Source organism: Phaeoacremonium minimum, assembly GCF_000392275.1.
Source record: "Phaeoacremonium minimum UCRPA7 unplaced genomic scaffold PA7_03_scaffold_576, whole genome shotgun sequence".
NCBI classification, from domain to species: Eukaryota; Fungi; Ascomycota; class Sordariomycetes; order Togniniales; family Togniniaceae; genus Phaeoacremonium; species Phaeoacremonium minimum.
In genome coordinates, this window is record NW_006921478.1 from 76,792 (window position 1) to 90,210 (window position 13,419).

The following is a 13,419-nucleotide window of genomic DNA, read 5'->3' on the forward strand; positions in this document are numbered from 1 at the left end:
TGATACGCAATGACTACTGATTGATCTTTTCCTCATTTACAAGGCAGATACGAGCACAATTGCATTGATTGGTCCAGGCGATCCACAGCAGAGCAGTGAAGTTTTACTTTAGTAGGGGGGAAAGGCCAAAAGTCATCGTCTCCCCTTTGTTAAACAGCCTTTAAAAAGCGCGAACCTTCTCTCATGCCTAAAGTGAACAAACCCCTGAAAAGACTTTGTAAAAAACAAAGTATTTGAATATACCTTGAAATAACCGCGACACTCTATGCAAGTCTCAAGACTCTGATGAAGGCATTTTCCGTGCCGTGATCATTCCATCGAAATAGACTCAAGTTGCAGGTCCTTCGACAGATACTAAGCTAGCCTTCTTGCGCTTGACCGTCTTTCACAGTGTATAAACGAACTCCGGATTCTCTCTGTCAGTCAGATCAAGCCACCTATTACCGAGTCAGTATCCTCGCAGCGTGTCTTTTCAGACAAACAACTTACTCAGAATTCGCTACTTTGACATAGGAAGGGTCAGCCCGGACAGCTGCCTTCTTCTGATTCATTCTGCGGAACCACCACCAGATGAAGAGAACATCCACGATGCAAATCGCATAGCAGACGAAGATTGTGATAATAGCGGGTCGGTAGTGCGGCGCGTCTTTTGGACGGAAGGTCTGTGGTCCTATTGTCGGTTAGTAGTCTGCCAAATCTTTCGATGGGGTGCTCTTGTGATGCATACCAATAATATTGCCAACGCAGTAGGAGATAAGAAACATGGCCGCGGTTGTGGTCTTTTTGGTGTATCCCGCGATATTGGACGAAATCAGACTCAGGATAATGACGAAACCTGCTGGTGCGGCTAGGGTGAGATAGAACCCTATGAGCTTACCGGCTTTGGCACCGTCCGAGAGTGCTACAAGCAGGATGCTTCCAATTGTTGCAAGACCGACGCCGACGAGAGAAATCAACAAGCGGTTCTTGTACCTATCCCCAAGCCATCCGGTAAGGAGAAGTGTGACAATCTCAACTGCACCGGCAGGGGTGCCGAGCAGTAAAGATTTCTTGGCATCGTATCCAAAAGACACAATCAGCAGGCTGAAGAAGTTTGAGATCCCTCCATTGGGAATATTTCCAGCCAGGCTAAGGACAACGATAGCCCAGGAAAAAGGATCCTTGAGTGCCTCAACGAATTGGTATGTTTTGAAATGCTTATTTCCAATTCCTTGTTGATTTTCTCGGACACGTGCAACAGCGAGGACTCGATCCTCTTCGTTGAGCCAGTGAGCCTTGAGCTGGTTATCGGGGACAAGGATCCAGAAGACAATGCCCAAGGCTATAGTTAGAAGACCTGTGATGATATATAGAATCTTCCAAGCGGCGATCGAGTAGTAATTCCTCTCTTCCCCAACAGCGAGGGCCCACGCAACAACGCCGCCGAGGATTTGAGCAAAGCCATTGAAGCTGAACCAAAGACAGGTTCTTGCGCCCTGTTCGCTTTTCTTGTACCACTGTGATGTTATCAAAGCCCATCCTGGTGTGACGGCAGCTTCAAAGCCACCAAGAAGAAGCCTAAGGGTTGCGGCACCGGCGAAATTGTGAACCACCGCGAAGAGCGTCACGATGATTCCCCAGACAACGACACAGAAGGCAGAGTATTTAGCAATTGGCAATCTCTGAAGCAACCGAACTGTAGGCCATTCAAATCCCTGGAGCGCGATGCATTAGCCACTTGCGGTCGCAAGAAGTCACTTATCGAGATGTTTACCAAATAACCAAAATAAAAGATCGAGCCCAGCCACTGGTAATTATCACGAAGAAGGCCGATATCGGTTTGAAGGCCCATGATACTAGAGTACGACAGAGTGGTCTTGTCAAGGTAGTTCCTAGGTTTGTCAGTCTCCCATCTGCCAATCATCTCGTTATGAGTCATATCATACATTCCATAAATCAGACACATGATGGGCAGGATACGTTTGTCAATCCTGCGAAGGAGACGCTTGTCGGTCGCTTCGTCAACGACGATGTCTCCATAGCCTTGGAAAGCCGCAAAAGCCTCATCAACGTTCTTCTTGTCGGCTTTGACTAGCTCAGCTGCATTGAGGTCGTCCATGGAAAGGTCCTTTCTCATGTCGGCAGCAGTGTTATCCGACACTTTCTTATCGGTAGCAATGATTTCGGCCATCTTGAGCGTGTTTCTTGCCCAGAACTAACGGTGTAGCAGAGTGGTGAGGGGAGCGGTAACGATGTTTAAGTAGCGAAATACCTCCCTCGAGGATTATCAGGTCAGGTTAGTGCCAGCCACCTGAAGATTAGCTATCAGATGGTTGCCAAGGTGTGGTATCAAGATCATTATGATGTTGTAGAGAAAGATACATCGGTCCTGGCCAAAATTCACTCCTGTGTTGCAGCTTTATCTCGCTAGTCAACATACGAGTTGATAAGTCAGTCCGTTGGTGGATTCGTGTGCCCTGGAGCGCACGTTCGGTACGTCACCCAAACACCTGGTAACGCTTATCAGTACTGATAGCAAGTGCTTTTCCCTTTCGGGTAATGCCACTAATGCTTTCTGGGAGCCTGGGCAATCTGTAATGCCCCACATTATGAACTGACATGCTGGTCGGCTGTTGCTAACCGGTCTGAAGAGGGAAATACGCCCGGACAAGGGAACGGCGATCCTTGATTTGAAGCCCACATAGACAAGGAGGGCAAGCTATCACAGCTTCCGGCTGCTCGCGATTTATGGGTGTCGTTATTAAGAGTTATTCGGAGTGGACGAGAACTCAGGGCTATGAATGGGGAGAAGTAGAATAAGCAACATTGGATAAGCAACATTTAATTCCTTATACATCTTAGCCATTGCAGAAATAAAAGACCGCGCCTGTGATGCATGAGTCCAGTCTTTCAGCCTTTCCAAAGAGCTTCAAAATCTGCCCTTCCTTTTGCATAAGCAGAGAACATCGAACAGAATGTCCACCATCACTTCAGTGTCAACTGTAGAGGCTCTTTCCGCGACATCAATCGAAGAAGCCATATGCGAGTCTATCGAAGGGCTTGACAACCAACTTCGCGAAATCAACCTCAAGGCATGTTTCTTGGCTTGCCTCTGATCAAGGAGAACTCATTAACAAAGTTTTGATGATAGATCCACGGCAATCCCGAACTGATGTACGCCGAATTCAAGGCCCATGACAACATCATAGCCTTTCTTGAGTCTTTCGGCATATCTGTCACGCCACACGCTTACGGTCTCGAAACTGCATTCTCAGCAGAATATGGAAGCGGCAGTGGCCGAGTCGTAACCTACTGCTGCGAATATGATGCATTACCCCAAATCGGTCACGGCTGTGGACACAATTTAATCGCGACCTCTACCATTGCAGCTTTCTTGGGAGTTGTTAGCGCGATCAAACTTTCTGGTGTTGGTGCTCGTGTCCGACTCCTAGGCACGCCTGCAGAAGAGGGCGGTGGGGGCAAGATCAAGCTCGTTAGTGCTGGTGCATTCCAAGACGTCGATGCGGCGCTGATGTGTCACCCTTTTCCAGTCTCTTCTCAGAGTAAAGGATGGGATGGTGTCGCATACGGGAATTGCCTTGCTGTTTTAGCATTTCGGGCCACATTTGAGGGAAGAGCTGCACATGCTGCTTTCTCGCCGTGGCTAGGGGCAAATGCACTAGACGCTGCGACTTTGACGTACAGTGCTGTTAGTATGCTTCGCCAACAGACTCGGCCAACTGATATTGTAGGGCTTATCATCGAAGATGGTGGAGCGAGTAGTAATATTATCTCGGAACGCACAGTCATGAGTTGTAATGTTAGGGCAAAAACTCTCAAGAACTGTGTTGAGCTGTTGGATCGAGTACACAAGTGCTTTGAAGGAGCGGCCCTTGCTACGGGATGTAGCTTGAAACTTGAAACCATGTGAGTTAGCTTTTGGGTTTCCGATATGTCATGACCTGGCGCTGACTTGTACGCTCAGACATGAACCATACGCCGATCTACGATCTAACAAGGCACTATGCTCTACTTTCACGGAAACAATGTCTAGATTTCAAAAGACGTTCAAATGTGATTTGGAGAATATCGAAGATGGACCTTATGGCACAGACATGGGTAATCTCTCTTGCCATGTGATAAATTCAACTAGCTGACATTTTACAGGAAATGTCTCCTATGTCTGTCCGGCGTTCCATGGAACCTTTCATATTGAAACGCCTTCAGGCGTCGCTTTGCACTCTGCAAAATTCGCGGACGCTGCACGAACACAGGAAGCACACCGCGCCGCGCTTGAGGTCGCGAAAGGCATGGCTGTAACAGGCTGGAAAGTTCTATCGGATGACGACTTAGTTGCACGGATGAAAGGGGACTTCAGACAAGATATATTATTACGTTAGAGAACAAGGAGAAATTATTCCGTGAACCTTATGTAAATACTGTACTTTCAAACAACTCAGACCAAGTTGCCGGAGTATATAGCGAAGTGTGTAGACTCTGAAATCCCTCATTGAATAGATTACTAGCAAGATCAAGTCAGATAGCCGCTCTGCACCGTCTAGAGCCAGTTGCATTGCCAGCTCAGTCTTCTTGCTAATCAATAACCATAGTTTCGTGGCCTTGTAAGGCGTTCGGCAACTGTATTTGGAGAAAGAGCATTGCGTATTTGCTTCTCAAAGTACCTAGCGACCCTTCACTACATCTCTCAACTAGAAAACCATCATAACATAGAATAAGTAAACGGTGGAGTTCGCGGGGTAAAACAGGCCATGCTGTGGTTACTGTTTTGAGTAAGATAGGGGCCATAGGTACATTTACATCGCAAGGGTCTGCAATCTCCGGGATCCTTTGTGCGGTTCAACCAGGGCGGATTGACGATACCCGGTTTTAGATAGCAAAATCCTGTCGATTTTCGGTATAGTGTATTGTGGTATTCTTATAGGTAGATAGCAAGTGCACCCCTGTTGGCTGTCGTATTTATCGACACCGCAACCGACAGCCACTCAAGGACGACCTCCCACACACGTATGAGACCTTATCACTATGTCAATTTAGCGTTTTTCGAACTCAATAGCTCGCTCGTCTTGAGACTCATGCTTTGTTCATGGTAATAGTTTTCCTCCGCCAGATCAAAGTAGTATTTGTGCTCGGGACTTAAGACGGTGTGAAGCTGCTGACCGAGGCTCGTATGCGCAAGCAACATATGCGCTATCCATAAGTGAGTCTACTAACGCTTCGTTGCCTAATACTCAAACCATACTATATTTCAACTAAGCCTTAGTCACTGAGCAAATAGTCACCTGATTTTCCATGCAAAAGCTTTCGATCTCGCTAGTTCGTGAAATGTGATTTCCGTACAAACTCTCATCGGTAGACGAATGTATCAGAAGTAAACAGAGGCAAACATATATATCACATATATCCTCGCGCCTGTTCGAATAACCATCCCCTAAGTAATCTACAAGTTCGACGTGGCAGGGCGATGTTCATGAACTGCATTAGGAGTATGTCCATCTTTATGCTGCTCCCTTGTATCGAGAAACAATTGCACTTTCTGCAAAGCTCTCATGTTACACTCGGGTTAGAATGAATTCTCACCCTCTGAAATTGGGCTTCCTCTGTTAGGATTGACCTTCCGGGTCACTGATTAAGGTGCAAATACGTGCCAGGTTTCATCCGAGGTCTTATATCGGTATACACTCTCCGGGGTATAATTGACTTAACCTCATCCAGTCCCAGTCGTTGCCTTCATCTCTTGCCTTCCAGACCCTATTCATGACAAATTTCATTGTTTGGAGAGATGTACCAGTCTTTCGGACGCTATATATGTCACGAAAGATCCCGACCGCGATCTCCCGGTCCTCCTCAGTGTCGAATTCACAGCTGGCAATTAATGCGGGCCAAGTTGATAGCCCTAAGTCTTCCGGAGGCCCCTTTAAATAGGCCATGATCTCACACGCCATCCCAAAAGCTTCTTGGTCACTTTCCATCGAGCTTCCAGCAGGATGCATCACCCGATGTAGCATAAGCAGAGCAGCGGCGCGATACGCATAAGCATGTGCTATGAGGCGCCCAGAGGATCTCACAGCTATACTATCGCCATTGCCAAATGCCCATCGCCATGACAGAATTCGTGCACGCAAGCTGGCTATAGCCATATCCTGTAGTGACGGCTGTGAGATCGATACCGTGTCTTCGGGTGTGTACGCAATGGCCTGGGTAGTTACTGGATTTCGGATATCTTCAGCTAGAGCACACAGTTCTTCCAGAAGTGGCATCAGCGTAGTAGTGTATCCCATAAATCGATCGGTGCAGATAGTAGATGGATCGAACCACGTGTTCGTCTTGATTGAATTACGACGCAGTTGACTTAGGGATAATATCATGTCATGCCGGGCTAGGGCACGAATAAAATATTTGGCCAGCGAACTTAGTAGCAGGCCCGATTCGATGTATTTGTTAATAATTGATGCGGCGTAAGTGACGAGAATAGAGGATGAACGCTCATGAGGTTCACATCTTGTGTCGATACCCTATTGACCGTTAATGACTTTACATACGTTGCAACACTGTTGAGTCAATACCTCCATTGCACCTAGAGCTAAAGATGTGAGTAGCATTTGCTCTATTTCCCGACTTGGGTCCTTGACCTTCAGGCTGGCTAGAGCTCGCGCCCGTCTTTCCAGTGCCAGCGGAAGTAAGGCACCATGGCCCTCTTCCTCAAGGTAGACGCGCCCGATTGAGTACAGGGCATCCCCAACTGTCATTGGGCTGTCTTGCAGCACCATGAAAACCGAGGCGTTCATCTCCTCAACGAACTCTATGCTAATGACTTGCTCAAACGGATGCCTATTAAAGTATACGTTGATGGTCTCGGCGTCGTCTTCCGGGATTGCTCCTGGCGGAATCACGGGAATGGACCGGGGTATAGGAGACATAGATGAAAATAACTCGCATGATATCGTCAGGTCTGGAGACATTGGCAGTTGAAATGCTTCATTGCGGAATGCATCAGCGTCAATCTCAGTTCTGGCACTGGCAGTGGAGCAAAACGACAAAGCCCTGTCATATCTTTCTCCGGTCGGCTCGGCGGTTGGCGATGCATGTGTCTGCGTATCAGAGTGCTCGTTGGAATGATCCTGGCCCCACTTGCTTCTTGCATTCCTCGGGACGTATGATATGAAAATCCGTTGTCGTTCCTTTGGGTGTGCTCCTGTATCGGCTTGAGCGGCGTATCCTCGACAAGGACGCTGCCGACGAGCGCAAGTGCCACATGATGGGCGGATCTCGTCACATCGAACCTTAGCTAGTTTGCAGTCGATACATCCTCGTTTTGACCGGCGCCTAAGGTCAAGTGACACGGGACTCGTAACTGTCTGGTTCGCTGGCGTAGCCATAGGGCATTTGCAACAAAAAGTGAGTATCCTGCAGTGAGCGTCGTCTAGCTTGTTGGAAGTCGAAAAGTGGAAGGTGGTGGACTTTCTAAACAGACTCGGATCCGAGCAGGCCATGAGGCATGTTAGGGCATTAACAATAGTCCCCCTTGCTCACAAGAACTTAGATGTTGGCTTAAGAATGACAATGCCAAGGCTAAGTCTACCCCTCCCCTTTACAGAGAGATTCGCCCTTATCAGTCACGCTATCGGAGAAGATGGGGTTTGGATCTCCACAGCATGCATGCACTGGCTCCAGTCCATGTACAGGAAAACAAAAAAAGGGGGGGGCCACATTTCTAGAATCAATTGCCTTGGGATGATCTCATCGACTAATTGCGGTATTTGAAGTCTAAAAAATTCGAGAAAATGATCATGTTCAAAAGTCTGGCAATCTTTTTCTCATAACCATTCTGCGATTCAACCTTGCGAGATTCTTTTGAAATCGAGATCTATGGAGCTTCTGAAGTGATGAGAGAAGTTGGTGGGCTCAATTCCGGTAGGTTAGCTAAGTCGGTCCGGCCCCAATATTTGCAATCTGTCTCATCGTCGAGCTTACTTGTCGGGCAAATTTTATATACATCTTCCCAGTGGTATAGCACTGGGCGCTATTCTCAGAAAAGGCTGTGATGCCATCCGCCTTCCTTCTCGAATGAATTGCCAATACTTGTTGCAACATGTAACAGATTTCGGTCCGTATGACGTGGTCCGGTCAAACTCAATCCAAGTGGCAACCCAGTCTTTCCGATGAAGCCGATCACGTTTACAACCGGAACGTGAAGAATAGACCACATAAGGCAAAACGACGAGCTCCTAGGTCAGCTTAGATGAAACCAGCTCTCAAAAGATTGAGGAGGCCATACCCCATCGCCTGTTTTGAATCCTTCCCGGGCTTCATCGGGTGCTGTAGGTGTAATGATGATATCGTATTTTGATGCTAAATCGTCAAAGACAGGGCGTACTCGAGCACATCCATCGTACGCTTCGAGTATCTCTTTCCGAGTCAATTTCGTATCTTCTATGTAATTCACCAGGCCAGGATGTAACCTGTCTTTCGCAAGAGTATACTCTGATTTTCAAGTGCTATTAGTCAATGTCAACACTTTGAGATTCTAGGAACTATAGCTTACGTCTAAGAAAAGAGCTGCGCCCTTCGCCCCAGCACACGATACGGTGCCAGTCTGTAATACTTACAAAGTCATCTGGGAAAGCCACTTCCTCAATTGCTGCTCTATGCCCTACGAGTAACTCCTTCGCTTTATGCCACGCGGCCTCAAGAGCAGGAGTTGCATTTGGCCAGACGTGAGTCGGACAGAACCCAATTTTTGAACCTGCGATAGAAAAAGGGATATTGGTACAGCCTTGTCGTCGGCTAGCCAGAACACATTAGCTAAAGCTTTCAGGTCGCTGACCGAGCGCGAGAATGCCCCAAACGTGTCAAGAGTAACCGAGGACATGGCCAATCCTTCGTGCGAAATCGCACCCCATGTAGGCTATGAGTGATGAGCGTGCATTCACAATTCAATATGTCAATTCTTTGGTACCTTGAACGAATAGCATTCCTTGTATGACCCTGGCCGGATAACGCTTCCCATTGTTTGGGTGCCAAGCGCTATAGGAACATGTAAGTCTCCGACCGCTGCTCCGGATCCAGAAGACGAACCTCCTGGAGTATGTGCAGGATTGTGAGGATTACGAGTCGCTGGGCCGTTCATCGATGCTGCAAATTCGGTGGTATATGATTTACCCACGAGGAGAGCTCCTGATTGTCGGAGAGCTATGATTGGACCAGCGTCGACGTTCTGAATAGGGGAATTTTTGAAAAATGGGCGAGTTATACGCGGTAGGCATATCTGCGAGGGCTGAGCTCGTGCCTCCGCATCGCTCAGTCGTTAGGTTTTGGTGAACATCATGACTACGATAGATTTAAGGAGATACAGATCAAACCACTCAAAGATGTTGGAAAGAAGTTGTAAATGTGCAAATGATTCGAAGGGTGTGGTGGGAGGTGATCATTCAAGATTACTTCTTAGCCTCAATATCAGGCACCTACAATATGCCTGTCCATCCAGCCGCAGAAGAAAAGTCGCTTGAGACACAATTCATGATAGGCATTAGCCCAACACATTTTAGCACTCCCTTTCCTATGAATTGCAACGACCACGATATGATAGAACGTCCAATCGATCAGCCGACAGTTACATCCTATTGCAACATCCTCGCCAGGAGTAAGCCCTATTGGTCTCTCTAGCTTCCATACCGCCCACTAAATGCTATTAGTCTCACTTCTCATGCCACCGCTAGCAGACTGAGCACGCAATTCTCTATCACCCATTCCTACTGAATCACAATATGCCCAAGTTCAACAGACAGATGCTCAGATGAGATAAATCGCAAAGAATCTGTCGCCTTATCTGATGTCAGGAACACCACACGATCCCAGCTGGCCGGAGTGGGTAGCGTGGGCTAGGACATCTCTGACAGTGAGCGCCGCAGATAAAGTAAGCCGATTCACTGCTCGGTTGAGGGGAATTGCCTTCTCAACTAATATTTGTAGATCATAATGATCCATCGGTCGTTTCTTGTCAGGAGTTTCCAAGACCCCACGTATGCTTTTACTCCCCGTACTTGTGCCGCGGCTGCTTCAACAATCTTGCATGAATTCAACCGGGTTAAAGTGACAGACATGGTAAAACTATGGACTATTTCTACCTTTACCGTGGGAGCAGCCATTGTTCTGTACTTGGATATCATATACGACCAAGACGACCCGAACAACAGAGGGAATGATCTTGATTTAGTCATCGAGGCGGTTTCAGGCTTGAAGCTTCTGTACTATGACCAGATTGCATGCCGAGACGTCAAAGTACTGGAGGCGTTAATGCAACATAGAGAAAGGCGACCCGCTGCCAGAGCTCTGTTGGAATATGATAGACAACTCCCTAATTCGGTAAGGTTCGTACCGCGACTTAGAGAGCAAGAACAAGGTCACGGTGACCATTCCATAATAAGTGCACAGGAAAACACAATTGAGGAGCATGGTTGGGGACTTTGACTACGCTTTTGCGGCAATGGGACATGATCAGGAGCCTATAGATATCCTCGAACAATGGCTCAATCTGAATTCCACACATATAGAATTCATATAGGATCTAAAGAAGACAAAACGTTTAATAGTTATGAAGTTTCTATTCATGTTCACAGATGAGAAGGGACTGTACGATATTCTATTGTACATGAGCTATACGGCTAGCCTGGAGAGCTGGGCATCTCCGTAGTCTTCTCTTGAAAAGTGTGCCAATTTTGTTTGTCTTCTTCCTCTATTATAACTTGCAATCTAAGGCATTTCGGGCATGGTTCTAAACCGTAACGAGATGCGATGGTAACGACGAGTTCTGATCCGATTAACCGATTTGCTGACGCTCCATATCGAGATTCCGTATTCTACCACAACATCTTTTCAGACTAGAGTTGCTTCAATAGACGTATACAAACTCGTCATTCTCACGATCTGTCAAATCTGCGAATGCCATGCTTCCTATCGCGAACTCGTTGTCTGCATCAATGTTGACGTATCTCTCTTCCATGGAATGATCGTGGATCTTCGCAGACTTTCCATTTCTTACTCGCCTTTTACCTTGCAGTCTATTCAAAAGGAGCAAGTTGCCCACTTGAATGATAACAACGCAGATGATCATGACGAAGACTCCAAGCGTCTTTCGTAGTCCTGGGCGATATGCTGGAGCGTCACTGCTGCTAAAAAGAAGGGGTCCAATGATGTTGCCAGCCGAAGCCGCAGCGTTGTACAGAGAGACCATTACTGACTTCTTCGTTTGACCTGCAGTGTTGGCAAGGATCCAAGCCACGATCAAATTGTTGCATCCAAAGATGAATGCTAGAAGATAGTAGCCGACCAGCAATGGTGCCGTATGGGATGTTCCTCGTGGAAGTGCGTATAGCATGGCGAGGCCAGTGATGATCGGCATTAGTATGATTAGCAGCGTGATTGATTTCCATCGAAACTTGACGGCTGCGTAGGCCACGGCTAGGATGACGATGTACTGAATAGCGCCAAAAGGCATGTTGAGCAGAGATGTCTTGTATTTGTCGAACCCAAAGTTCTTCAGGATGAGAGGGCCAAAAGTATTGGTCACTTGTGCACCCAGGTTGCTACCGAGGGCCATGCCAATGAAGAGGTAGGTCTTCACATCGAGTGCAGCCTCAATCACATGGTGTCTTTTGAAGTCTCGAGAACCAGCCCCTGTTTGATTCGCGCGAAGGCGTTCGATAGCCTGTGCTCGCTCGAATTCTGTCAGGAATCGTGCTGATGCGACGTCATTATCTAATTTCCAATAGACGAATGGCACTGTCGCAATAGTGATGAGACCGGTAAACAGGAATATTCTATTTGAATATGTTAGCAACGGACCCTAAGACAGTATGTTGACACTGACATTTGCCACGGAGCTAGCACTGATGAGTTGATCTTGCCCAAGCCGTACGACAGAGCCGCAGCTACGATTGTAGCTAGACCATTTGTTCCGTACCATGCAGCAACACGTACTGGCTGCTCAGATCGGCGGTACCATTGGCTTGTGATTATAGAGAATAACGGCAAGCAGCCTGCCTCGAATAGACCAAGGAAGAAACGGACTGCCATCAATGCACCGAAGCTATGACAAGCGGGGGTACAGGATTGTGCGATACCCCATCCCAGCACCAAAGCCGGCATGAGAATGCGGTGTGGAACCTTTACAATCAAGATGGAAGAGAATGGTTGCCATGCAAGCTGGGCTATGGGTGCGATAGAGCCAACAAGCGAATATTGATTTCCTTTTAGATGCGTATCTTCTTGGAGGCCAAATATGGCGCTATAGCCGAGAATAGTCTTGTCGAGGATCTAATAAGTTCAATTAGTGATAGCACGATGATTGCAAGACTTTCGAAGTGATCGCACCTGCAGGAAGTAGACCCAGACGAGAATTATCAAGATGACCTTGTCCGTCTTTCGAAGGATTCGTTTGCTCTATCGCGGTGTCAGTCTCCGCGATAGAAGCAGTGTAAGCCTGGAATGTATACATCTTCTTCGGTTACAGACACTCGTTCTGTCGTGTTCTGTGCCTGGACATCATCCACGTATCTTGTGTTGACCCCAGGTTCGCCGCCTTGAGCATCTTTGTCTGGGCTACTGTTGCTGTCCGACATATCGACTTGGTCGCGAGTATACTCAGCAGGCTCGTCCTCTGACGGTAGCTGCACATATTTCACAGCATCAAGGCGGCGCGCTGCCATGTCTTATCTATTGCGGCATGGTGGGCGGTCAATGGAGTGCGGGGAAATGATAGGCGTGAAAGTCAGTGAGAGGATCGCCAATGACGATCCCGTTACGGCAGTTGACAGAATTTTGTGAGAAGCGCACGCGTGTGGCGCGAAGCCACCCGTATGCAATGCAATGCAACAGTATATTCCTACTGAAGTGTGAGATTCGTTCTCTGTATTCACTAGGGAAGCGCAGGTTCACTAGCCTCTTACTGTTAAACAAGCATTGTTACCTTGCAGCTATCCAGATAGACCACCTAGCAGGTGCTTTTTCTTCGCTTTTCTACTCCCCTTTGATTTTGTTTTCCCTTTTTCTTTCCTTTTCTTGCGCATTCTTTACAGAGCAAACTTTTTGATAGATTTTGGAGCCGTTCCACACCATGGGATGCATTTGGAGTCGTGATATCTTGGGTCCTCGCTCGAACTCTTTAGCAGCCCCTAGGACCATCTTCTCCTCCCCGTCCCTGTAGGCTTTGGAGGGGGAATGCCATCGTAACAAACAGCTCCGATATGACACCAGCATCCCTTGTAACACCGATTGCAGAAGTCTGGATCATCGGTCGAGTTGTAGGATAACTCAAACCACCCACAAGAGGAGCTTTCGCGCCGACAATACAGACATTGGCTGCACTCATCGTAGTCCAATGGTGCCTCGCAGCCGGTATCGCAGGCCAAGCCGCAAGAGGCA

The 13,419-nt window shown here is 47.6% G+C and overlaps 2 protein-coding genes across 2 annotated transcripts; both read right to left on the reverse strand.

Moving 5' to 3' along the window:
- Nucleotides 1–385: 385 nt before the first annotated feature.
- Nucleotides 386–2,170, reverse strand: UCRPA7_8072 (putative mfs allantoate transporter protein; the record flags this gene model as incomplete). The annotated part of the gene is made up of 4 exons (XM_007920588.1): nt 386–437; nt 490–670; nt 728–1,694; nt 1,754–2,170. 4 exons carry the CDS (start codon nt 2,168–2,170, stop codon nt 386–388), a joined length of 1,617 nt encoding a protein of 538 aa, XP_007918779.1.
- Nucleotides 2,171–10,888: 8,718 nt separating this feature from the next.
- UCRPA7_8073 (putative mfs protein) lies at nt 10,889–12,144 on the reverse strand (the record flags this gene model as incomplete). Its single annotated transcript, XM_007920581.1, has 2 exons — nt 10,889–11,816; nt 11,867–12,144. The coding sequence occupies 2 exons, from the start codon at nt 12,142–12,144 to the stop codon at nt 10,889–10,891; spliced, it is 1,206 nt and encodes a 401-aa protein (XP_007918772.1).
- Nucleotides 12,145–13,419: the final 1,275 nt, after the last annotated feature.